At 38.2% G+C, this 27,893-nt stretch overlaps 1 protein-coding gene across 1 annotated transcript in view; it reads right to left on the reverse strand.

Annotated features, from left to right (window-relative positions):
* The window catches only part of LOC150088099 (DNA repair protein RAD50.L-like), a 553,006-nt gene that overhangs the window by 325,072 nt on the left and 200,041 nt on the right, over positions 1-27,893 (reverse strand). The window contains exon 10 of the mRNA XM_090370570.1: positions 26,165-26,315. Coding sequence (XP_090226696.1) covers positions 26,165-26,315 — 151 coding nt within the window. The remainder of the gene's footprint in view (positions 1-26,164; positions 26,316-27,893) is intronic.

Here is a 27,893-nt window from a genome sequence, read left to right on the forward strand (position 1 = left end):
TTTTGGAAGTTAATAATACTTAGTGTCAGTAGATTTACCGTTCATAACTGGTCGCCATTGTTATACGATACAACGTATATATCCCGAATTAGATACGGTTAGCTTAGTATAGTACAGTATAAAATATTGTCAATTAATCAGTAAAATTTAGTAATCTTGTTAAACTTCATTGTCAATTAAATTGACAATGAAGTTTAACAAGATTACTAAATTTAACATATAACGACTTAGATTTTACAAACGTAACATAATTAATTACGTTAAAAATTAATTAATGTTAAATACGTATAACGACTTAGATTTTACAAACTTAACATAATTAATTAATACATAACTTGATATGGAACTCGGAGATAATATGCGATACTGAAAAAAAAATATATATAGTGTTATAACTGCGTTGGGATACAAGTTTAGGGTTATAATTTTGTACTGAAAGTGAAATTTTATTGAAATTGAATCGAAATCATGACTCAGACCAGAGCAGCAAAGCAAAAGGCTCAAGGTAATGGGAGTGCTGTGGCTCAGGGAAGAACTGAGGGAGGCAGTAGGCCTCTGAATCACAGCCTTTTAAAATGCACTGCTTGCTTGATGTTTGTGGAGCATTCAGGTACAGGACATGATATTTCCAAGGGGAATGTCTTCATGTGTACATGATGTAAGGAGTGTGAGGAAATCAGGTAACAACTCAGTGTTGTTATGGACCTATATGAGAGCTTGAAGGACAGAGTAGATGCCCTCGAAGGATCTAAATTGAGGGGCCCATCAAGCTGTTAGTTGCCCACATCAATGCCAGAGCTTGCACTTGATCATCACGCAACACAGCAGCAACCCCCAAGGCAGAATGCACTGGTCCCACAGGAACTAGTAGTTGTTGGTGACTCTATTGTCAGGGAAATGGGAAACATGGTATGTAAAAAGGATAGGGGAACAGGACCAGGGTATATCTGCCAGAGGCAAAGGTTGATGACGTTGTAGAGCAGATATCATCTTTTAAGGGCACAAAAGGTGATACTGTTGTACACGTTGGCACTAATGATATTAAGAGTAGGAGACCGGCAGAATTACTAAACAAGTACAGGTCACTGTTGAAAAAAAGCAGTTAACTAGGATTGAATTTGAAAGTGTCTGCAATTCTGCCCAGACACGATAGAAGGGAGTATATGATGAGAGCCTTGTTGATCAATTTGGCCCTGGAAAGACTGTGCAAGGCTCAAGGGGTAGAAATTTTTTCAGCCTGGTCTGTACTTGTTAACAGGAGAGACTGCTTATACAGGGATGGGATACTTAAATAGAAAGGGTGCAAGAATATTTGCTGATGCTTTCGAGGCAGTGTTAAGTGGGTCGGAAAACTGCTAGCTTGGGGGGGGGGATACAAGGACTAATAGATTAAAAGTAGCCACTAGCAGAGGTGAAAGTGATTCTTGCACTGCTTCTATTGGAATGAGCAGCAGTCTGGAAAACAAGATGCAGGGTATTTCAGAGACTGCTGGGAGTCATTGCGGTACAAGTAAACACACGTGTTGTGTTAGGGAAGCTAAGGATAGGAACAGATACATGTATACTTGCGTATACACCAATGCTAGGAGTTTGGTAAATAAATTTGATGAATTTGAGGTGTTGCTCAAAATGAAGAACTGGAATTTGAGGAGTACAATGTGTACAGGAAGGATAGACAGGAGAGGTTATGCTATTAGTTAAGAAACCCATATAATCCAAGGAAGTGAAGTCAGTCGACATCGCTGGACAGTGCAGTGTAGAGTCAGTTTGGTGTGACAGAAGCATTGGGAGATCAAAATTTAGAGTAGGAGTGTGTTATAGGTCTAATGACTCTGATGAGTACAATAAACAACTGTACAGGGAGATAGAGTTGGCCAGTAAATCAGAGAGTCTTATAATGGGGGATTTTAATTTCCTGGATATTGACTGGAATTTGTGGATTGGTCACTCACACACTAGCAAGGCTTTTGTGGATTTATTGGATGATTGTTTTCTACAGTAGCATGTTTGGGAGGCAACTAGAGGGAGTAATACTCTTGATCTGATTATCAGTAGTGATTCTTCATGCATTAAGAATCTGCAGATATAGGAACCACTAGGTGGCAGTGATCAGTGTGCTGAAGTAGGATTTACTCAAAGAGGTAACTACCATTAGGGGTAAAGGAAAGGGTTTTTGCTTTCATAGAGGTGACTAAGGAGGTCTGAGACATTTTTAAATTCTATACAGTGGGATCAAGTGATGATATTTAGTTTGTGTAATATTTTCATTATATTATCCATCATCATTTCTGCCGAATGAACATTCATGTCATTGAATCCTAAAAACAGTTCACAAATTTCAAAATCTTTGGATTTGTCATTTTCGTTGTGAATTATGTGAACATGTCGTACAATAATGCTTAACTGATCTTTCTTTGTGATATCTTGAGTAGTATCTAAAATTAGTGAATAGAATGGTGCTGAATTAATTTTGAGTGTTAATTCTTTAGTTAATTTGGTACTTAAACATTCTATTAATCCATTTTGGATAGTGGGGCTTAAATAAGTTACTGAACCAGATGGCTTATTAATAATTTGTTTCCTTACGTCATCATAGTAGGAAAGTAAATGGACTTGCGATAAAAAAATTAGCGTTGTCATCTTCCAAAAATCCTTCCCGATGACAGCGAAATGCTAAAGAATTTTAAGCCAACATAAGCATAATCCGAAATAACCATTCTAGTACCATTTTCCAAAATGAGGACCTGTATCTTACTTGTTCCTCAAGATCTTTATCAATCGTTGCATTCTTTTGCCACGTTTCATATAAAGTAAAATATCTAACAGCACCAGGGGTTTCTCCCATCTCTGCATAGTATACATTGTCGTGTGTTACAGTACATTGTAAAGGCCAGAGATTTAAAAGTGTATGGATATTGTGGAGTGTAGTTTTGTGTACTGTTGTTCATCTGGCCATTTAGCCACTGGATTCCTGCTGAGGCCCAAAGTTGCAGAGTGTGGGCAACTTTGGGTCTCAATTGTGATTTCCTCTCAGTGAAGTAGTTCCTGTCCGGTGTTGTTTAATGTGGTGGTTTTCACTTCTAAGGTGATTACAGTCATTTCAGGTGATTTTCTGTTGCTCTTGGGATCAGGTCCCGTCTGGTGACTTGTTTCAGTTGAGCAGGATCAGGCAGTTGTCACATGGCATTGTGGTCACAGTTTAAGCAACCCATTTCTGTTGGTTGTTAGCTTGTACTAGTGTCTCTATCCAATGGAGGCAACTCTTGGGTTCAAGGCCCATCCAAAGTGCAAGGTTGAGTCTGTCATTTAGTCTGTATCTCGTCAGGTTTTTATTCAAGCATGGATCGTTGACCCATCCAGATTTGTTCCTTTAGGTGCAGGTGAGTGGTATGTGCTTGGTGTGGCTTTGGATTAGTTTTGTTTTGTCACTGTCAGAAGCTTAGGAGTTGGCTCAGAAGGTTGTTAGTGTTCCCTATAGATTGCATTTAGGGTTCTGTGTCTGGTGAAGATCTCGCACATATTTGGCCAGGGCCTTATATTCCTCCAGTGAGACCAGTAGATGCATCTCTTGGTTCCTCGGGAGGTAAGTGATTTCCATTATTAGCCTGCAACGGAGGTCTTTGTAGTGTGCACAGTCATGCACGATGCGAGTCCATGTTTCAGCCTTGCCGCAAATGCAGTGTGGGTTAACCAGGATCCTAAAAGAGTTCAGTTTTGCATTGAATGCTCCACGACCTATTAGCATGTAGGTCGTGTAGAGACCGGGTTTGAACCATTGGGGGTTCAGGGTACACGCTGTCAATGGGTAGGAACTTTTTTGTGATTTCTCCTTTGGTCGTTGTGGACCAACAGTCTTGCCACGCCTGCTGCAGATGTTTTTGGAGCCTGGTTTTTCCACTTTGGGGTTAGCGGTTAAGTCCACTATAAAGTTCATGAAAGTGCAGGGTAGTCCTTTGGCAATGTGGTAGGAAATGCCACAGCGGGTGATTTCCAGATCCAGGAGGAGGGCCCCCTGCCAGGATCTGTAGCTGGTACAATCTATACATCATTCTTGAACCAAAGTTGATCACACACAGAACAGACTGAACCGAAATCATTATCCAGGCATGTACATTTAAACTGTGTGTGCATTCTTTGGTGTTTCCTAAGATCCCATTGTTGCTCAGGCTGTGTATTATGCCCATCACGTGTCGAATGATTTGATGGAGTTCTTCTGGCAGTCGGTTTTGGCTTTTTCACTTTTCGTTTACAACTGGGCTTCAAGGACTGACTCTTCATTGTTTTCATTTGCAGTATCAACTTCCATGACGCCTTCTTCCAAATTCACTTCTAACATTTCTGAGATGTAAGGATCTGAAGATGAGGATGGACCTTCTCTGGCTTCTTTGTTCAACTCCATTGCATGCTGTAATTTCAGCGGGTGCATTGCAAATATATACATGCTTTATATGCCTTATAATGCTCACTGTTGCATTAGTCTTTGACATGTTGAATTATAAATTTTTTCCGCCGAAATTTTTTATTAAATACAGCGGAGAATGATGAAAGAAATAGCATGACGCAATCAGTAGGGAGACCGATTGGGTCATGCGTCGTTCATGCCTGTTACGGAGTGGTACAATGGTAAGGGGATGAATCATTCTGTGTCACATTTTCTTGGCGTTTTTGTCAATCCACGACACACTGCACGTGTGCTACATGCCTTACAGTGCTCACTACAGTGGACCCCCCCCCCACTTTACGAATGGATTACTGTACGATCAAATCACTTTATGACGGACACTCCATAACAAAATACTGTTCACCATACGATATGTAGTAAGTGCAGTTCATTGCGATCACTTTTACGAACTGAATTTTAATTCTATTAAAAGCGATTCTAATAAGCAAAAATAGGAGGAATATTATCGTTGTTGTTATGTTGTTATTTGGTTTTTAGGAGCATTAGCAACTAAGGCCATATTGCTCCGGTGCGGTGGTCATTCCCTGTCCTTTCCGCATGCTCCGTATTTGGTGGTGACGGGCTCGAACCCCGGTCTAATCAAGAAGCGTGTGCTGAGGAATATTATCCACAGGCTACGAAAGTAAAGATATAAAATACAGATTTGCACTTTATTACGTTACCAATTAACAAAATTAAATGATACATGAAAATTGGAAAAATATTTTCCAGAGGTTAACAAAAGGAAAAAAAAAGAAAAGAAAGTAAGGTAAAAAGTCAATTATACCGGGTATTCCCAGGTGGTTCCCCTCCCAATTACTAACTGTGTTTAACACTGCTTAATTTCAGTGATCGCACGAAATCTGGGGCATTTAGCCTAGTATGACAGTTAGTTTTTAGAGTGCCTGTAATGCATTTAGGTTTGTCTGGGGTACACCGTTAGGTGTGGGATACCGATGCTGTCACAGCGTGGGATAACAGCCTGGACTCTCAGTCACCAAATTGATTGTTGTCACCAGCATGATGTGTGTTGCTGGGTGGGACTACAGGAAAAGTCAGATCTAGCGGAACCCTGTATAAATAAAGGACTGACTGATGACATCTCTTTCAGGTCACTGTGCCCCCGCCCAACTGACTGGTGCGAATAGAAAGTACGACTGGTTATCAGGAGGAGGAGTAGTGGAGATCTGCTGTTGCATCAGACTGGGGTGAATCTTATGGGGGCGTGCCAGCTATGCTGGCACCCCCATTCTTCTGTATACATCTATGATGATAGGGATACAGCAATATATTCTGCAACCCATGGCCAGGAGTTTCATTCTCCTGTTGGCCATTCATCTCCATGACTAACTGTGTCTTCCCTGTGTCTGGAACGCTGCAGACATCTTCCATCTTGACGTGGGATATCAGCATCCATGTGGTGACCTCATTACCTTTACTCCCCTTCCCCTGGTGGGAGAAGACCTACCCAGTATATCCCTCCCCAACTCTACTCCCATTTCTCTCTGGGTGAATGTTTTCACCTACATCCATCTATTATTCCCTCCTTCTGCCTTCCCCTTTACTATTCTAGGGATCCCTTTTCCTTCTCTTCTCATACCCATGGTGGACAAATCCATCCCCTCTTTTAATACCTCCCCCAACAGGATGGGCATCCAGTTGGGTTCCGCAACTGTCACCACTTTTCCGTTTCCACCTCTTTTTACCCTTTTCCCTGTGAAGCTCAGACAACCCCAGGGTCTATTTCTTCCCACTGAACCAGGCCACCTCCCCATGGTGAAGGATGGCAACTTGGGATTTTTGGCCTACAACACAGATCTCTAGGCTGTGTCGCCAGATGAACAATATAATAATGCAACCCCCACACTAACATTTAACCAACACTCACTAACTCACGCCATCTGGCCTCTACAGAATTCATTCTGTACAAGTCACAGAGTGCCAATCAAGGAGTTGGGGGAACCCCCACTGCCACTAGTCAAATTACACTATACACTATGTTGAACTTCAAACAACTCAAACTAACTTTTCTTCTTCTTCATTATTCCATCAATTTCAGTTTGCTGGAACAACTTTCCTTCGCAAGTATTTCCTGGAAATTACAATCTACAGAAATTTAGAAGAAGAGGATCTTTATTGCAACAATAATAATAAGATGTACAAAATACAGTTTATGTTGCAACCTACCCATCATGGCCACAGGCTTACATGTTCAGGTATTATATTATAATACCTGAACATGTAAGGTATTATATCAGGTATTATAAATGAAAAGGTAAAGGGTATTTACAAACATCATATGCAAAGTGGCTAATATTTAAATAGAACAAAGGAGATTGAAAAACAAGCAATGAACGAAAAGACTGTCTGCCTCTTCAGGTTGAAATGCACTCATCTGTTTAATGAAGTATATACTTAGAGAGCTTGTTACATTGTCAGCATTAACACACAGCGAAAGGAAGCATCTTTGTATTCCAAGAGCTGTAATCCAGTGAGGTTTGCAATTTCCCAGAAAAAACTGACAATTCATCACAACTGTTGGTGTCGTGGCACTTGTTGAATGTAGTAGTAGTAGTGGCATGTGATGCAAGAAAGCAAGTGTATGAGCTTATGCAGAATCAGCCAAAAAAAAAAAAAAAAACACACCATTCCCTCCAAATGCCTGTCCAGTTCCTCCTTAAATTTATTCAACCTATCAACTTCCACAACGACAGATGGAAGTTTGTTCCAGCAATTAACCACCCACTGGCTAAAGGCAAATTTCCGCACATCTATTCTACATCTGTCTTTTCTTAATTTTAATTTATGCCCCCTTAGGTTCGTAATCTGAACAAGTGGAAGGATCCCATCAGAATTCAGCGTGCTCAACCCATTCAAGGCCTTATACACCTCAATCAGATCACCACACAGGTGCCTAGTCTCCAGCCACTGCAATTTGAAGAACTTAAGCCTCTCTTGGTAAGAGGATCCCTTCATTCCCCTCACCAATCTTGTTACCCTTCTCTGTACATGCTCAAGTAAATCTACATCCTTCCTAAAATGAGGCCTCCAGACCTGTGCGCAGTACTCAAGGCGTGGCCTGACCATTGCCTTATACAGAGGGACAATCACCTCCTTCTCCCTGCTGGCAAAATTCCTATATATCATTGACAAAACCCCATGACCTGCCCTGGTAGCCTGTCTGCATTGCTCAGAAAACTTCATATCTGACTGCACAATTACTCCCAGGTCTTTTTCATTTTCTACCACCTTATGTGTAGTACCACACAGTTGGTATGTTTCTCTGGGGTTACTTCTACCCATATGCAGTACTTTGCATTTGTCAAGGTTAAACTTCAGTTGCCGCTTCTTAGCCCATCTACCCAAATTATCTAGATCCTGTTGCAGTAGCACACTGCCATTACTGTCATTAACAATCCTGCCAACCTTTGTATCATCTGCAAACTTCGACATTAAGCCTGATATACCTTCATCAATATCATTGATAAATATACAAAACAACAGTGGACCTAACACCGAACCCTGTGGGACTCCACTAATAACATTAGTCCACGAAGAGCAGCACCCATTGATTACCACCCTCTGTCTTCTCCCACTTAACCATCCTTTTATCCATTGTAGCAACTTACCCTTAATACCTTTCTGCTCCAATTTGTACAATAGTCTTCCATGCGCAACAGTGTCAAAAGCTTTCCTGAAATCTAAATATATAATATCAAAATTATTTTTTGCATCCAGTTACTTTGTAACCACATCATAATATCCTATCAAATTTGTCAGACAAGACTTTCCCTTAACAAACCCATGCTGTGTCTGAATTATTGCTGCAGTCTTGTCTAGATGATCCTGCAATGCATCTTTAACCAGTGACTCCATTGTTTTACCCGGAACAGAAGTTAAACTAACTGGTCTGTAATTACTCGTGTCACCCTTCAATCCCCCTTTGTGAATTGGGGATACATTTGCACATCTCCAGTCCGTGGGAACCTCCCCTGAGTCCAAGGATGCTCTCACAATTATGGCTAAGGGTTTGCTTAGTTGCTTTGCCGCCTCCTTTAATATAACTGGATAGATCCCATCCACCCCAGGTGCTTTTCTTATGATTAACTTCAACAATTTCTCCTCCACTTTGCTTTCGGTTATTACAAAATCATTAAGTATCCTGCTGCAATTTGATAACCTTCTGCCATTTTCAAACCTTAATAATTCCTCATGTGTGAATGTAGATGCAAAATACTCATTCAGTTTGTTTGCTATCTGAGCAGGATCATCAACAGTCGAACCATCGATGTCAAGTGGACCAATCAGATTCATCCCCTTCCTTTTAGAGTTTATATAAGTAAAGAACTCTTTGCTGTTTTTCTTAGCATCTTTTGCCAAGGATTTCTCGTAATCTGCCTTCGCCTCCCCAACCTCCTTTGTGACCTGATTACAGAATAGCTTATATCTGCCATAGGCTTCTGAGTCGCTTGATAATTTATATGCATCCCATGCATATTTCTTCTCTGTTACGAGTCTCATTAGTTCATTAGATAACCATTTAGGCCTAAACCTTGAACAATATTTCTTAATAGGTATGAAACTTTTAGTAGCATCGACGATTAATTCCTTGAATGCTTCCCACTTAGAATTTACTGTTGGTAACATCGTCAGTTTATCCCACTGTACAAAATTTAAAAACTGTCGGAGACCACTGTACTCACCTTTACGGAAGCAAAAACACTTTTCTTTACCCCTGATGGTAATTAAATCTTTAAGTAAATTCCACATCAGCACACTGTGATCACTGCCACCTAGTGGTTCTTTTATCTGAAAATTCCTAATACATGAATGACTGCTGCTGATAACCAGATCAAGAGTATCACTTTCCCTGGTTGCCTCTCGAACATGCTGCTGCAGAAAACAATCATCCAATAAATCCACAAAAGTCTGACTAGTGTGTGAGTCTAGTCAGACTTTGTAAAGTTGTGAGAGTCAGCGTTGAGTTTTTAGACCTGAGACAATATATTTTAGCATTAAATCAGCTCATACACCAACCATAAGAATAAGTATTTACTGTAACTAAAATATTTACAAATTAAAATAAAATAAATATTTACAAAAATTGCTATTATATTAAATTAAATTATATACATGTAAAATAAACTGGATTAAAAGCAATAAAAATCTCTGGAGCTTTCGGAAGCATCGGCTTCCTTCCTCAGCAGTAACAAAACTTCCTGCAGCACATCCATATATAACAGGCTCACGGTACTTATACACGTGGTGAAGTCGGCACATGGTCTGAATTGGAAGCGGAAATAGCTCGGGAACGTGTTAAGCAAAACCGTTCATCCGTACTTAGGATGACAGTTTCAAACAGAGGATGCATACGCATACCTCTGTCCCTATTCATAATATTGTGGTTGGATGAACAGATTCGTAGGCTCTCGAGGCATTTACAGTTCCAGAACTCATGCGCTTGATCCACGATAACCGCATCCTCTGGGGAGATCCGATGCTGCTTCTCCCAAAAATGTTCGGCCACAGCAGACTTATTGTAATCAGCGGTTTTTATAGCATTTGCATGCTCCCCCAGACGATCCTTGAGCCGTCGTTTTGTCTCGCCCACATAACATTCCCCACAATCCGGGCATTTTATCCTGTATACTACTCCACTACTCAGGTCCTTTGCTATTGGGTCTTTTACCTGAGACAACACTGTGTGCAACCTCCGCCCGGGAAGCTGCACACAGCGTGTTTTATAACCCCACAAAACTCTAGCGAGATGCTCAGTAACACCCGGATAGTAAGGAATGTATGCGGTAGCCACAGGAACAAACGGTTTCTGACGGTTAGACTCTATTCCTCTACTAAACCTGTCTATGATCCTCCGGGGGTATTCGCATTTTCTAAGGTCTGCTGTGACTCGTCTAATTTCACATTCTTTGTCCTCAGAGGTAGTGCAGTGTGACCCTGCTCTATCTAGTAGAGCTTTTACTACACTATTCTTATGTTGCCCAGCTTGTGCTGAACTATAATGGGTGTACTGGCCTCTGCACAGGTTTTTTTAAACACAGAAGTTTTGAGCCTAGGGCTTATCCTGGACACCAGTACATACAAAAAAGGAAGGGTACCTCCTGTCTCCACCTCTGAGGTAAATTGTATAAATTGGGAGAAGCTATTAAGCCAATGGAGTGCATCATCCTCTCTCCCCTTCTGGACCAAGCTGAAGGTATCATCAATATACCTTTTCCATTTCTTTATAGGAAACTGACATCCACTAAAAACCCTGTAGGCTAAAATATTTACAAAATAAAATATTTATTTTATTTTGTAAATATTTTAGTTACAGTAAATACTTATTTTTATGGTTGGTGTATGAGCTGATTTAATGCTAAAATATGAATTTGCCCAACCTCAGAGGCCTTTTTCAGGAGACCTGAGACAATTTCAGTAATTGATGGATACGTTAAATAACATACCATCCAGATTGCTGAAAGGCAAGGCACAGTTCTAAATTTTCAGTTCGGCAAAGATTCCCTTCCTGTATCTTTTGTTGTTGACTACTTTTATGGAGGTCACCATTGATCACTTACAGTGAGTGCAGCATTTGCTTTGGAAGAAATCTGTCGGTAAGTACTAGCCGGTTATGGTCGGCTAGCAGCTACACCAAAGAATGGAGATAAGGGGAAGGAATGTGCCAAGAGCAGTGATCCCAGAAATTTGGCTCTGTAATTTTACCCGTGGCCATCTTGATTGTGAATAACAGTCTTCTTTCTCCGATGTAGGATTGGAGCCTGCACAGTTGAAAGGCATCTGCTAACTGGGTTGATCTGAGAGCTGGGGGGCAGGTGGAGTTTGGTGCTGGCCCATTTTAGAAGCCAGAATTTGGCAGCAAATATCTTTTTAAGGTTGAATTTAAATCAAATATCAACAAGTATCTTCTTTCATCTTTTCAACCTTCACCCCATGCATGGTACTATGTACTACAGGTTCTAATACCTTGTGTTTGAGATTATCATAAAAAAAAAAAAAATCATGTTTCCTTTTGCACTTTGTTCCCCAACCAAGGACCACAATACATCATTTCTTTATTTTTTAATAATAACAACTGGTAGGTTCTCACTGAAATTAACAGAAGCTTTTGCTATACTGCAAAATTTCTTTCTCTTCAATATTATTCATAAGGATTAGAAACTTGGTGTGTTTTTGCAAAATCTGTTCAATGAATGGCACAATGGTTCTTCAAATTAGCATTAGCAAAGGCACATGATGCAAGCTTATATAGCATCAGTCAAAAAAAACCTAAAAAAAAAAACAAACAACCCTTATTTCACCCATCCACTCACTCCAAATGCTTGTCAAGTTCTGCCTTGAAGCTATTTAAGCTATCAACTTCTACAATGACAGATGGAAGTTTGTTCCAGCAATCAACCACCCGCTGGCTAAAGGCAAACTTCCGCATATCTATCCTACAACCGTCTTTCCTCAATTTGAATTTATGCCCTCTCAGGCGATTATTCTGAGCAAGAGGAAGAACCCCATCTGCACTGAGCATGCTCAAACCATTCAAGGCTTTATACACCTCAATCAGATCACCTCGCAGGTGCCTAGTTTCCAGACACTGTAATTTGCAAAACCTTTCTTGGTAACAGCAATCCTTTGTTCCGTTCACTTTGTTGCCCTTCTCTGTACTCGTTCCAACAGCTTTACATCCTCCAGACCTGTATTCAGTACTCAAGATGTGGCCAGACCACTAGCCTTATACAAGGAGATAATCACCTCCTAGAAAAATTCCTGTATATTATTGACAAGACACCATGAGCTACTTTTGCAGACCGTCTGCACTGCTCAGAAAACTTCATATCTGCCTGCACAATTACTCCAGGTCCTTTTCATTCTCTAACACTGTCAGTGTGGTACCACAGAGTTGATACGTTACTCTGGGATTACTGCTTCCCATATGTAGTACTTTACATTTGTCAATGTTAAACTTCATTTGCCACCTCAGCCCATCTGCTCAACTTTTCTAGATCCTGTTGCAGCAGTGTACTGTCATTAGTGTCCTTAACAACCCTGCCAACCTTTGTATCGTCTGCAAACTTGGACATTTAGCTTGATGTACCATCATCAATATCATTTATATATACAGAAAACAACAATAGACCCAACACTGAACCCCGAGGGACTCCACTAATAACATTAGTCCACGAAGAGCAGTGTCCATTGATTACCACTCTGTCTTCTCCTACTCAACCATCCCTTTATCCACAGGAGCAATTTGCCTCCAATGCCACACTGCTCCAATTTGTGGCAGTCTTCCATGTGCAACAGTATCAAAGGCCTTTCTAAGATCCAAATATATGATATCAAAGTTATTCTTTGCATCCAGTTCCTTTGTGACTACATCATAGTATCCAATCAAATTTGTCAGACAAGACTTCCCCTTAACAAACCCCATGCTGCGTCCGAGCTATAACTGAAGTCATGCCTAGATGATCCTGCAATGCTTCTTTAACCAATGCCTCCATTAATTTCCCTGGAACAGAAGTTAACCACATTTATACAGGTAACCCTTGTATAACTTGGTAGTTAGGTTCCTATAAAATCTCGTGTAGTGTAAAACTGTGTTATGTGGGGCTAAGAACCAGTACAAGAAGGGGGGGGGTTACGTTCCAAGAACTAACAAAAATACACCATTTTTTATAACTATCGGAAACAATTTTTATTAAAAATAGTAATAACCGAATAAACATCTTACAAACCGTGATACGTATATTTCAGGTAATGTACGTTTATTTAATTTTCTTCCTCTTTATTGCTTCTAAGCACAATCAAACAAGAACATTTTCTCTGTTGCAGAATATCTTCACATCCTGAACTTTGTTCTGCAGCATCTAGATTTTGTGTATCTTCTACTCTCCTTAAAAAATCAGTAATCTGGGATAGTTTGCTTTTGCTTAATAGATCTTTGTAAATTTCATGGTATGGAGCTAAGCATTTTTGAAGCTCCCTTTTGAACTTTGTGCTCCTTTTAGTTGAAGGAACTGCATTCAAAAAATAAGATTCTAATTGTTCGGCTAAGTTTATGCCTTTCCATATGCTTTTTAGTGTAAAATTTGGAATTTCAGAATTTTCATCTGCACTATAATGCTCTGAATTGATTTGGTTTACCTCCGATGCCATTACCACCAAATGTGCTTTGCCAGTCTTTTTTTCTACCAGTAATTTTTTAATGTCTTCAGTAGTCATATTACCAGAACCTCCTTCCCTTCCCTTCCCACTGACTTAGCAAGTTCTGCTATTGCACCAATTCTGTTTTCTGCCAGTTCAACCATACTTCCTGAATGAACTGACTCTGGTAATTCATTATTTCAACAAGCAAGTGATGACGGTTTTACTTCTTTGAGCGATAAAACTATGATTCTGATACAGTCCACAATTTAAAAATGTTTCCAGGCCTCCACCACTTCAATAGATTCGGAATAATTTTTTTTCCAAAATCCATTCTAACGATTTTCTGATGTAATGAATTTTAAAGGAGTTGTATTAAGTGGTAGAACATTACTTCAATGTTTGGATGACTTAAATCTTTTGGATGGCCTGGAGCATTATCCAATAGTAATAAAACTTTGAAATCTACATTTTTTCCACAAGTTCAATAGCACAGAACCTAACACATGGATTTCCCAACAAAATAAAACACAGGGATTTCTCAAAATTTTTTTTTCTTTCTTTTTTTCATAATGACTAGAAAGCCAAAATTCCACAATTCCATTCTAGTTTTGTGGGGATTCACAAAACAGAATGGAAATGTTGAAAAATGTCATCCAACATTTTCCCTGCACAAAAGCTCAAAAATACCATATTATGCTAGGATTGCCACAATTTATCAATCATGTCAGAGCAAAACTGTGTTGTAGAAGTACTGTGTTATACGTGGTATAACACAGTACTTCTACCTGTATTTAAGTTAAATAATATTTAACTTAAGGCTTTTGAAAACTCAGTTGGAAACATGCTATCTATGAATTCAGTTTGGAGACAGCAGATAGCTGCCGTACAGATATATGCTCTTGTAATAGGAATTGAAATTAGAAAGTAAGCTAGTTGCAAACTAAGGTCGACAATTTATAAATTTATTCATAAAATCGTAACTTTTGCTATGAGAGTATTACATATTTGAAGTTGTAACACTTCACTGGATTGCACCAGCACACAAATCACTTTGATGGCACAACTTCGATAGAAATTCACTAATGTTTTCTGCAAATGTTGAGCCACTGATCAGTTTGCTATCCATTGATCTGTTTGACATTCATATGTACTGTCTCTATACTTATCTGTTACTGGTCATTTATAATTATGAACAACAAAGAAAGCAGCTTTTACTAATTAACTGACAGAAGAGAACGGTTGTTGTTTGTTGGTTTTTAGGAGCATTAGCAACTAAGGCCATATTGCTCCGGGATATGCGGTGGTCATTCCTTGACCTTTCCTCATCCTCCGTATTTGGTGGTGACGGGCTTGAACCCTGGTCTAATCAAGAAGCGTGTGCTGCGCACTGCTGCTCCTTCCCACCTGGCTACGGAGGCGCCTAGGAGAACAGTGTTTTGACTCATATCTAGACTATCAGCAAAGCAAGTTTGAGGAGTTGTTATTGCATACTTGAAGTTTATAAAAACTAATATCATTAAAGTTTATTTTTAAATAAATCTTTAACAATATTACTTTTTATAAATTTCAAATTTATTTCTTTATAAACTGAAAGAGGGCATCATACTCTGATCTTTATGCTCAAACGTTTTTCTAATAAACAATCATCTGTAATTATGACATTACTAATTTCATATGGCTCAGCCTCACTCACACAGCCTCTTCCCAGCATGAAGGGTCTTTCGTCAGTAAAGACCAATACAAAGTACCTGTTCAATTCATGTGCAACATCAGCTGGGTTTTGCAAGACTTTCTGACACCTAGTGAGAACAACAGTCCAATCTCATTCACTTTTTCTTCCTTGTATTCACATACATGAAAAATTCCTTGTCCTCATTCTTTGCTCTCTTAGCCAATGCTTTTTCATAAGCATCTTGGCCTCCCTGACTTTATTTGTGGTACTATTACAGATCAACTTATACCTGTTATAGGCTTCAGTACTTTTCGTCCCTCTATAACTGTCCCATGCTATCTTTTTCTCCTCTATTTGACCAGCCAGCTCCACAGCCATCCATTTCGGCATCCTCCTCCTGCAATATTTTCTTAAAAGTATGAATACATTCATGGCTTCTGTGATTTTTGCTTTAAAAATATTCCATAATTCAAATGTATTTGCAATCCCTCGGTAATCCACCCAGTCCACAGATGCCATACAGCGCCTTAAACTGTCCAAGTCCCCTCTCCTGAAGTTAAAATCTATGCTTTTAACTTCTGCAACATCTTTAACCATCTTCCAGCTGATGACTGCATGATCACTTCCTGACAATGGTTCCTGTACTTTAAGCCCTGCAACTCCATCTGAAACGTTAGTAATGTTGAGGTCAAGAATATTTTAACCCCTAGTACTTTCTCTAATGTGCTGGTACAAATAATCATAATTTAGTTTATTTAAAAGGGAAATGGGAGGGTGGGGGAAACATTCTCTCACCTTCCCATTTACCTTGTTTATCTTTCCTAAATATATTCATCATCATCATCAGCCATTTTCAATCCATTGCAGGATGAAGGCCTCTCCAGCAACTTTCCAGTTCCTTCTGTTTTGAGCACTGGCCATCCATTTACTACTCAAAAACCCATGAATTTCATCTATCCATCTCGGCCTTTGTCTTCCAGGTTTTCTTCTAGCTCCTCTTGGGTACCATTCTGTTATTTTCTTAGTCCATCTGTCATCATGTCTTCGAGCTATGTGTCCTGCCCAAGACCATTTTAGTTTTTTAGTTTTGATAAGAATGTCCTTTACTTGAGTTTGCTGCCTAATCCATGTGTTTCTCTTCTTGTCTAACAGTCTGATCCCCAGTATAATTCGTTCCATTCTTCACTGTGTAGTTCTCAGCTTCTCTTCCATTCTTTTGGTGAGTGCCCAAGTTTCACTTCCATAAGTCATGGTGGGAGAGCATACATTGATTCATTATTTTACGTTTCAGACAAACTGGGATATTGCTCTTCAGTATGTGACTATATTTCCTGAATGCTATCCATCCAAAATTTATTCTTCTCTTGACTTCCAGCCATTTATCATTATTACAGCTAATAACTTGTCCCAGATAAGTATATGACTCCACATTTTCAATTACTGCTCCTTCAATCATTATTTCCCTTTCCGTGGCATACTTGTTCATCATTACTTTTGTTTTAGCCATATTCATCTTTAGTCCAAAATCCTTACTAACTGTGCATAACTGATTAAGATTTTCCTCTAATTCCTTGGGATCGTAGCTTATGACCACAATGTCATCTGCAAATCGTAGATGGTTTAGGTACTCTCTGTTCACATTGACTCCTTTCTGCGACCAGTCTAATTTTCTGAAATCTTCCACAAAGGCAGCAGTAAACAGCTTCGGAGATATTGTGTCTCCTTGTCGAGCTCCTTTCTCGATTTTAAATTTGCTACTGTCTTTGTCTAGTCTAATAAAGGAGGTAGCACTCTCATATATTTTCTTCAAAATCATAATATATGGGGTATCTATGCCTTGTCTTTCCAGTGCCCGAAACATTGCCTTATGCTGTATGGAGTCAAATGCCTTTTCATAATCCATAAATGCTAGGCATAATGGTATTTTATATTCATTTGCTTTCTCCATTAGCTGTGATATTACGTGAAGGTGATCCATAGTTGAGAATCCTATCTTAAAGCCAGCTTGCTCTTTCGGTTGATTCTCATCAAGTATTCTTTCTAATCTGTTAGTAATGACCCTTGTGAACAACTTGTAGATGTGGGATAACAAACTAATTGGTCTATAATTTCCAATTTCTGATTTATCTCCTTTCTTATGCAGCAAAACTATGATTGCACTATTCCACTGCTTAGGCATCACACCTTTTCTAATGCACTTTGTGAAGAGCCTTGCCAGTTTTTGTGTCATGTCTCTTCCTCCCAATTTTAACAACTCTACAGTAACTTCATCTTCCCCCGGGGCTTTCCGATTCTTCATTTTCTTCAATGCATGTTCTACCTCATCAGGAAGAATATCGGGTATGTCGTATGTGTTGCTACTTTGCAATCCATCTTCCCCACTGCTGGTATCATTCCCTCGCTCCTTGTATAATTCTCTATAGTAGTCTTCTGCTATTTGAATTATACTTTCTCTGCTGTTTATAAGTACACCATCGCTATTCTTCAGTTTCAGTATCATTTGTCTTTCTGTATTACTGCTCATGGCTGCTGATTTAAATCCTTTGTTTTCCCTTAATGCTTGTTCTACTTTTCTTGTGTTAAATCTAATGGCTTTGCATAACTCAGTATACTCAATTTTCTCCTTGTCAGTGTTTTTCTTGCTCTTCATTTGTCATCTTTGGTTCATCATGACAAGTGTTTCTTGACTAATTTTTTCTTCTTTGGATTTCTTTTTCCCTATAGGTTTCTTGGGCTTTATCACTTTCAGAAAGTTGTAATATTCCTCATCGATATCTTGGTCCTGAGCAGTCTGCAGAAGCTCAAACTTGTTCTTAACTTCCAGTACATACTGCGTTTTCTCCTCCTCTGTTATCTCAAAGACCTTTGTATTATTTACTCGAGTCAGTTTTTTCCTTTCCTTTCCTACATCTATATCAAGTGTACATCTTACTATTCTGTAATCACTTCCAACATTTACCTTATTCAGGATGGTAACATCATTCACAATATATCTTCTGTTAGTGAAGATGAAGTTGATTTCATTAGTTGTTAATCCATTTGGACTCTTCCATGTCCACTTTTTGTTCACCCTTTTCTTGAAAAAAGTGTTCATTACTGACAGTCCTTGAGATTCTGCAAATTCCACAAGTCTTTCCCCTCTTTTATTTCTTTCACCAATTCCAAAATTTCCTATAGTTCTTCTTTCTGCGCTGTTTTGCCTTTTTCCAACCTTAGCATTGAAGTCCCCCATAATAATAATGTAGTGGGTTTTCTGCTCATCTAGAAGACTCTCAATTTCGGTGTACATTTCTTCAACCTCTTCATCATCATGGCTCGATGTTGGTGCATAAATCATTATAATCTTTAGCTTGTACCTCTTAGTAATCTTGAGTATTAGTCTTAACACCCTTGGTGATGTACTTTTGAATTCCAAAATGTTGTTTTTAAAATCTTTATGGACCAGAAACCCAACTCCACCTTCACTCCTTTCACTGTTTCCATTGGTGTACAGCAGATTTCCACTTGATAAACTTATAAGTGATTCATTTCTTCTTCTTGTTTCAGCCAAACCGATTATATTCCAATTCACATTTCTAAATACATTATGCATACCATATTGCAATTCATAATTCGTATTTCCATTTAATACCAAGGTAATGCCAGGTAAAACAGGTAATACCAGGTTAACTATAGCTGAGTTGTTAGTCCTAGCATATCAGCTATAGTTATCCTAACTAAACATTCAAATTCACTCATTTCATTCACAAACTTTTACTGATATTACTGTAGAAATGGTTAAGACTAGCAGTTTTTATATAGTTTGGTAACCTGACACAGCCATTGAAGTTATTTAACTTTTGCTTTCTTAGCACCAGCTTCTCTGTTCATTTAAAAGCACTGCTTTTCTTGGCACATCTTACCAGTATCATCTGTTATGGTCTCAAACAAGAAATTTTCATTTGAGTATTATTTTAATCCATCTTCCAGGTATCCTCATGGCAGAATTTCAGACATATATGCATTCGGAATTAACTGACAGCATTATTTCAGCACAGTCCATATTTATTATTATTATTAGTAGCATATGATGGAAGGAAGCAAGCTTATAAAACATCAGCCAAAACAAAAAAAAAAAAAAATCTCATACATCAATTGTCCATTAACTTGCTACCCACCACCAACAACACTGGAGGAAGTTTGTTTCACCGGTCAACTACCCACTGGCTGAAGTCAAACCTCCTCACATCTATCCTGCAATCATCCTTCCTCAATTTGTATTTATGCCCCTTGTGTAAGTAGTCTCAGCAAGAGTAAGAACACCATCAGCACTGAGTTTGCTCAATCCATTCAAACGACTTTGAGGGGGCATTTGACAAAGTTTGGTGGGAGAGTGCACTGGAGCGTCTCCGATCAGCCAACTGCTCACAACTGTACTGGCTGACCAGAAACTATTTTTCTGAAAGGTCAGTTATGGTGAAAACAAAGCATCGGCACGTCACCAGACCAGTCTTTTGGGACTGCCCCCAAGGATCTGTCCTAGGATCCCTGATCTGGAATGTAGTTTTACAAGATTGACTGAGCAGATCATTTGAACTCACCATGGTCATTGCATTTGCTGATGACCTTACCATTGTTGTCTCCGGACACTCAGGACTTGCTCTGGAAGATACTGCTAACCTAGTACTAACTAACCTTACCAACTGGGCAAAGACTAAAAAACTGCACACAAATCCTCACAAGACAAATATGATGATTTTTACTAAACTGGATCTTCAGCGGCCCCCTCAGGTCAAGATAGACGGAATACAGCTCCCCTGGTGACACAGACCAGGGTGCTTGGGGTCATTATTGATCACCAGCTATCCTTCTTACCACACTTGCAACATTTATATGCCAAAATCAGAAAATTCTCTGCCTCAATTATCAGAATCTCCAGAAGCGACTGGGGTCTCTCTAAGCGTAACTTACAGTTATACTATAAAGCTGTTTTCTTACCTATCACCACCTATGCTGCAGGAGTTTGGTTTCACTGAGCAACCAATTGAAAAATCAAACAGAAGCTTAACTCCATCCAGAGAAGCATTATTCTTGCTACCCATCGCACTTGTAGAACTGTGTCAACTGCAGCATTGCAAGTAATATCTGGAAACATCCCCCTGGATCTATTCCTCATCTATAGAGGACTTGCCTACCACCTGAAGAAAAGAATCCCAATTGAAATATTGGATATTGAACTCAACCTGGACAGTGATACCAAACAGGAAAGAGCTCGGTGCTATAACAAGCTAATCAATTTATGGCAGACAAGATGGGACACGACCACAAAAGGTGTTACAAGAACATTTATACCGGATTTCACATTCGCAACCAGCAAAGCGGTCAACAAGTGGTTCTCAATCAGCATGGAAACCTCGTTTCTGATCACTGGACATGGATCCCTCACCCAGAAACTCTACCAACTAGGTCTACTAAATACTGATCTCTGTTTCTGTGGGTCTGTCGAGAGTTGGGCACATCTACTCTTTGAATGTACTACGAGGACCATAGACAACAACTCCAGCCAGCAATTTCGGGATTTTCTCCTGACCAAGTAGAACTCCTGGTACAATCCCAAAGGAACTTAGGTGCACTACAGCACTTTGCGGCAGAGGTATTCAAGTGTAGAAGGAGGACCATCCTAGCAGCTTCTGCAAATCAATACCTAATGGCCACTTGGCTTAATGCCGACTCACCACTTCTTTCGTCTTGCACGGGAAGAAATTAGTTTTTTTTCTCTTTCTCTCTCTCTCATCTTCTCCTGATCTGCTAGCACTCTCCTGCTAGCCTTTTCCTATCCATCCCGTGTGGGATAATTAATAATAAAAAAAATATAAAAAAATCCCTCTTTCTTTCTTCCTTTTTTTTTTTCCTCTCTCTTCCCATCATTCTGCTTGCTGACATCCTGACTGATGCTCTATTTCTTTCTTTGACCAGGTTGTGGGATTTAATTTTTTTTTTTTTTTTTTTTTTTTTTTTTCACGTTCTGACCTGGGCTGAGGCTCCCCAGACCAGGAAAGCTCCTCTCTCACACTATATGTTTATTTTATTTTATTATTTTTTTGTATGTTTGCATTGTTGTTCTAGCAATCCATCCTGGATTGGGACTTCCCTGGGCCGGGATAGTCCTCCTCTTTACTCCTTCCCTCTCTTCATCTTATACAAGTTTTTCTTTCCTCCCTGGGAAACTCGTTCCCCAGGGAGGAGGGCATGCAGGTAGTAGGAGAGGCCTTGCCCTGCTTCTGCTAGGGATGAGTACCTTGAGGAAGTCGTCCAGGTGATCACTGCTTCCAGGTAGCCAAAAGGCCAAAACAGAACACACACATAAGCTCACAAACAGTTTTTCGTTCCTATCACTTTCTCCCGTGCAGGATGAAAAACTTTTTGTTTCCCTCTCTTCCTCGCCTTCCTTTTCATCTATCTTCATCCATCATTGGATATTCCTATGTGGATTGAAGGGGGAAAAAAATAATTAATTAATTTTATTTTTTAAAAAATTTTTATTTATTATTATATTTTTTTACATGATACACACTGGCCTTACCTTGACAGAGTCTGTAAAAACTGAACAGAGCAACGAGGTGGAGATGAACTTCTGCTCTAGGAGCCACCCATACAAAAACACACACACAAAAAAAAAAAAAAATATCCATTCAAAGCTTTAAAAACCTCAATCAGATCACCTCACAAGTGCCTAGTCTCAATACACTGCAACTTGCAGAACTAAACTCACCTTCATAAGACCTCTCTTCACCAATCTTGCTGCCCTTCTCTGCACCTATTCTAGCAGATCCACATCCTTCTTAAAATTAAGCCACCAGACCTGTATGCAGTACTAAAGATACAGTCTAACCAAAATCTTATACAATGGAATAATCACTTCCTTGTTGTAACAAAGTTCCTGTATATCAGACAAAACTCCACAAGCTATCCTGGCAGCCTGTCTGCATTGCCCAGAGAACTTCATATCAGACTGCACAATAACCACAGGTCTTTTTCATTTTCCACTACCTTGAGTTAGCATAAGTTAACTCTGCGATTACTGCCACCCACATGCAGCACTTTGCATTTGTCAATATTAAATTTCAACTGCCATTTCTCAGCCTATTGACCTAATTTTCCTAGATCTTGTAGCAGTAGTTCACCCTGATTACTGTCATTAACCACCTTGCCTACCTTTGTATATAATCTGCAAATTTAGATATTAAGCCTGATGCCATCAGTATCATTAATAAATACAGCAAAAAACAATGGGCCCAGCAATTAATTCTGGTGGACTCCACTAATAACATCAATCCATGAAGAGCAGTATCTATCAATAACCACTCACTGTACGCTCCCACTGAACCATTCCTTTACCCACAGCAGTAACTTGCCCTTCACGCCACACTGCTCAAAGCAGTCTTTTATGTACAACAGTATCAAAAGCTTTCCTGAAATCCAACTATATAATAAAAATAATAATAATAAAATTCTTTATTCATAGAAATGTACAAGGACACAATTTCCGCTACAGGCAGCCAGAGGAATCTAACAATTAACTGGAGACATTACATTAAATACATGGACAACTACATAGGTACATAGAAAATACATAGATATGATATATGATTTTTAATTATTTTTTTGCATTCAGTTCCTTTGTTACTGCCTTATAATATTCAATCAGATTGGTCAGGCAGGATTGTCCCTTAACAAATCCATGCTGTGACTGCAGATAAGGACATTCCTGTCCAGATGATCCTGCATTACTTCTTTAAACAGAGGCTCCATTATTTTCCTGAAAATAGAAATTAAGCTAACAGGTCTGTAATTATTTATATCTTCCTTTGCGAATTTGGGATATGTTTGCACATCTCTGGTCTATAGGTGCTCCTTCTGAATCCAAAGATGCTCTCATAATTATGGCTTAGGGTATGTTTATCTCCTTTGCTGTCTCCCTTAATATAATTGGATAGATCCATTCATCCCAAGCACCTTTTTTTTTTATGTTAAGTTTCAATAATTTCTCTTCTACTTTCCTCTCAGTTATTACAAAATCATTTAGCCCCCTGTTATATTCTGATGAACTTCTGGAATTCACCTCAATAAAGAACTTCACTTGTGTTTATGTAGATGCAAAATACCTATTCAGTCTGCATGCATTCTGAGAGGGAACATCAATGGTTAAACAATCACCATCATGTGAAACAATGTGATTCAACCCTTATTTTTCTACTGTGTAATATTAGTAAAGATGCTTTTGCTGCATTTCTTAGCATTCTTTGCCAGAGACCTCTCGTAATCTGCCTCGGCTTCCCTAACCTTCTTTGTGACTTGATTACAGACTAGTTTATATCTACCATAGGCTTCTATAATTTAAGTGAATCCCATGCATTTTTATTCTCTGCCACACATCTCATCAGTTCATCTGACATCTACTTGGGTCTAAGTCTGGTATGGTCTTTCTTAGTATGAAAAGCATAATAGCGTTTAGATTATTTCCGTGAATGCTTTCCATTTGGCAATTGCTGCTGGCAACATCATCTGACAGTCCCACTGTATAGAATAGATTTAAAAACCATCTGTGACCACTGTAGTCATCCTTGTCGTTGTGGAAGTTGACAGCTTAAATAAATTCAAGGCAGAACTAGATAAACATTTGGAGTGAATGGATGGGTGAAATGGGAAGGTTTTTTTTTTTGGCTGATGCTGTATAAGCTTGCTTTCTTACATCATATGCCTCTACTGATGCTAATTAGTCCTCAAAAGCAAAAGCTTCTCCCTTTGCCCTTGACAATAGTTATATCTTTAAGTCCCACATCAGCACACTGTGATCACTCCCACCCTGTAAGTCTTTTATCTGCAGGTTCGTAATGCATGCTTAAGATTATTGGAAACACTGCTGATAACTGGATCAACAGTAACGCTTCCTCTCATTGCTTCTCCAACATGCTACTGTAGAAAATAGTCATCCAATAAATCCACAAAAGCTTGGCAGTGCGTGAGTGAACCACCACAAATTCTATTCAATATCTCAAAAGTTAAAACCGTCAAATTATAAGACATTTTTATTTACTGGCCCACCCTATTTCTTTGTGTAGCTATTTGTTATATTCATTACTGTGATTAGGCCTATAACACCATTGTACTCTCAATTTTTGTTTTCCCAGTGCTTATGTCCCACCAAACTTACAACACTGCGCTGATTACTCATGCCAAATGGATGCACTACCTTAGATTTAATATGCTTCTTAACTAAGAGCATGACCCCACCCTCCTCCTGTGTTGTCTCTCCTTTCTGTAAACTGATCAGTCTGTGTGTTTAATATCAGTAGTTCACATGTAAATAATAATAACCTCTATTTCCCCCTTGCCTAAAATCTAATAATCTGTTAGTAATAACATATCATCAACTTCTTCTCTCAGCAGACACTCATATACACTAGGTTGGGTGAACTAATTCTAGTTCACCCAGCCTTGTTGCAAAAAAATCTTAACCTGTTTCCTGAAATAGAATCTCTCCACAGAAATAAATTCTCTTGAACCAGAGCAGTATGCACTATATGTGCTTATGGTTTTATAAACTTGAAAATGAAATGACTAACATCCTGTTTATATTTTCTGCTTATAAAATTTCAGCAGCCTTATCTACAGCAGAATTAGTAAAAGTTTTGTTTTATTAAAAATAACAGATGTCAAAACACAAAATTGTTTTAAATTTTTCATTAAAAATATCACATGTAATAATAATCAATTAGTAAAATGTTGATCATTGATACTTTCTAAGCAGAATTCAAAATAAACCAAAATAAAAATAAAAAAGTTGGACACCTGTTGATGCAATATGAACATTTTTGTTTCAATCAGGGTAACAATTACTGCTGGGTTAATAAATACAAATTTGTTTTCAGTCATTTCTTTTTCTAAATATGGGGAGCTATAACTTACTCACATTAAGAACACTATGGGTTAAATTAGCAATAACTAGGATAGACCCCCAGAATTTCAGGGGAACAAGTACTGCTGGGTTAATAAATACAAATTTGTTTGGTTACCATTTCTTTTTCTAAAGTTAAGAGCTATAACTTACCCACATTAAGAACACTATGCATTAAATCAGCAATAACTAGGACAGACTCCTAGAATTTCTAAGCATATAACATAGTGCCTCACAAAAACATACACGAAGCATACATGAAGGAAAATAGAATACTCTGGGTTTTAAAAACAGCAACTGTTTGGCTACACATTCTGTTAAAGATTTCCAAGTTAGAAACATTTTTACACAAGACATTTTGACAGTGATCTGGACAAATGTAGCCTATTCAAATGACTTTTCCAGAATGAATAAGCAAAACACAGTTTTCTTTAATAAACAAATGAAACCCAATTAAAGACCTCTCAGATATTCACAGAATCATTGCTATTCTCTGCTGTTCTTTCTCTAGCCAACTGCATGAATAGGAACTGCCCTTCCATGCTTTGCTTATGTGGTTCATCCTTGTCTTACTTTTTTTTTCTTTATTGATTTATTATAATTAATTTTATGTTTTGTTTCTGATTTACTTGTTCTTGAACTATTGCTCCTTAAATAACTCACTTTTTCACCTCTAAAATCTATCAATGTTAACTAATATAGTTAACTGGAAGCACTGTTTCTATTTAATAAAATTTAATTTAAACATTTAAAATTCAATTTAATAAAGTGAAGATGACAAAAGACAACTTGATTATGGCAAAAGCTTATAAAAACTATCTTCCACAGCAAAGTATAGGCTGAGCTAATCTATTACAAATATTCTATTTCAAAACCTATTTAGCTATTCACAAACTAACAGATTCAATAATCCCTTTGCTTACTTAAAAAAAAAAAAATAAATAAAATAAAATACCATCATTATTGCCAAGCTGACAAATAAGTGAGGATAATCTTCTTTCTAGACGTTCAATCTCTCTGCGCTTATTTTCCACTGTATGCAAATCTGGTTGAATTGATTTTGCAGTGTTTAGATTGAATTCATTAACTTCAATTACTCCTTCATCCTAGCATGAGAGGGATAAAAAAAGAAAAGGGAAGAGAAAAAATATATATAGTAATAATAAGTATTCATTAAGAATCATACGCATGACCAATCAAGCAAGCTGTTTACAATAATTAAAGCAAATTTTTTTTTTGTGGATTATGGTCAATACATAGGATGGTTATAATTTAAGCATGTCACTTGAGATGGCTGTAGATGGACAACCATTAATGGTGAAAAAATAAAACCTGGAAAAATATTAGTGCCAGAAACTGCCAGGAGGCAAGTAGTATTGTTTGAAAGTGGTAGAATGCTGTTTGGATGAGCTGCTAGATACAAAGATTGAGATGTTCAATAAAGGAATCATTTATGAGAATCTTTATTGGACAGTTACTATACTACGATATCCTAGCACAGCTATACAGCTAAGGGGTTTTCCAAAATAATTATAATATTCTACAAGCTTACATATGGATATGAAGAAAATATAATTAACAATTAACATAAATATCTCATTAAAAGAGATATCTATTAAATATGAAAGTATGGTATTTACAATCTATATACAAGCAAAATGAACAAGAGAAACAAACTATTGTATGCTAACAGGTTCAAATTAGTTTACTGATTGCTGGGGCAATCAATAAACTAAATGATTAGAACATTAACTTTCTAAGATTTAACAACACTTTAAACATGGCAAATGTGTTAGGGGCAAAAGAATATTAGAAATTAGAGGCTCTCCTATATTTGCTAAAGCATTTGAGCAGGCAGACCTCCAGTGGCATAGTTCCCATATGTTTAGTTCCCTATCATAATCTATACTGTAGTACACAGTCTTTTCACACAAATTTTGGATGTGTGACAGCCAGTGTATTAAAGGTTATATGCCAACTCCATGGTTCTGACTTGAGGTAGCAACTGATCTTTGAACTTCAACAATTTCTGAAGCCAATGCTCATCTGCAAAAAGAGGATTACTGAGTTGTTGGGGCAGCAAATGCCCATATTTCTGAAGCATATAACAGTACTATGTGGAAAATCCTCTAAATATATTTCAGTGTGGTGGCACTCAGGCTTCAATGAATGGAGACTGCAGTTGGGCATAAAAATTAAGTTTGGAATTAAACATTATTCCTAGAGCTGTGTATTATATACTCATTCCTCAAGTTACTAAGACCTAAGGAATAGCAGTGCTACTGAGGTATGCTGCATCTGTGCAAGTTGTTTTGTGAGGAAGAAAACTATGTTCACAAATTTAGCAGTGTTGATGGTCAGCAAATACTGTGCCAGGTAATTAAAGGTTGATGAAGGCACAGTTTCTTTTATACGGCGACTATTTTTGTTCATTATATGATGGAAGAACAGTATGACACAGTCACCATTGACTGAAGCATGTCATGGGGGACATGCCTTCTGACAAATCAGTCAGAGGGTGGATATGTTTTTTTCCCACTCCAAATTCATCATTCTACCATTAATGGTTTCCACCTATAGCCGAAGTGATGTGCTTAAATTATAACCATCCTCTATTAATAGATATTTATTATTGGTTATAATTATTAACTCCAATATATTAACATCTAATTGCAAAATTTAGA

The sequence above is a fragment of the Mastigoproctus giganteus genome, chromosome 3 (genome assembly GCF_048544385.1).
Source record: "Mastigoproctus giganteus isolate SK-2022 chromosome 3, ASM4854438v1, whole genome shotgun sequence".
In the NCBI taxonomy this organism is placed as follows: Eukaryota; Metazoa; Arthropoda; class Arachnida; order Uropygi; family Thelyphonidae; genus Mastigoproctus; species Mastigoproctus giganteus.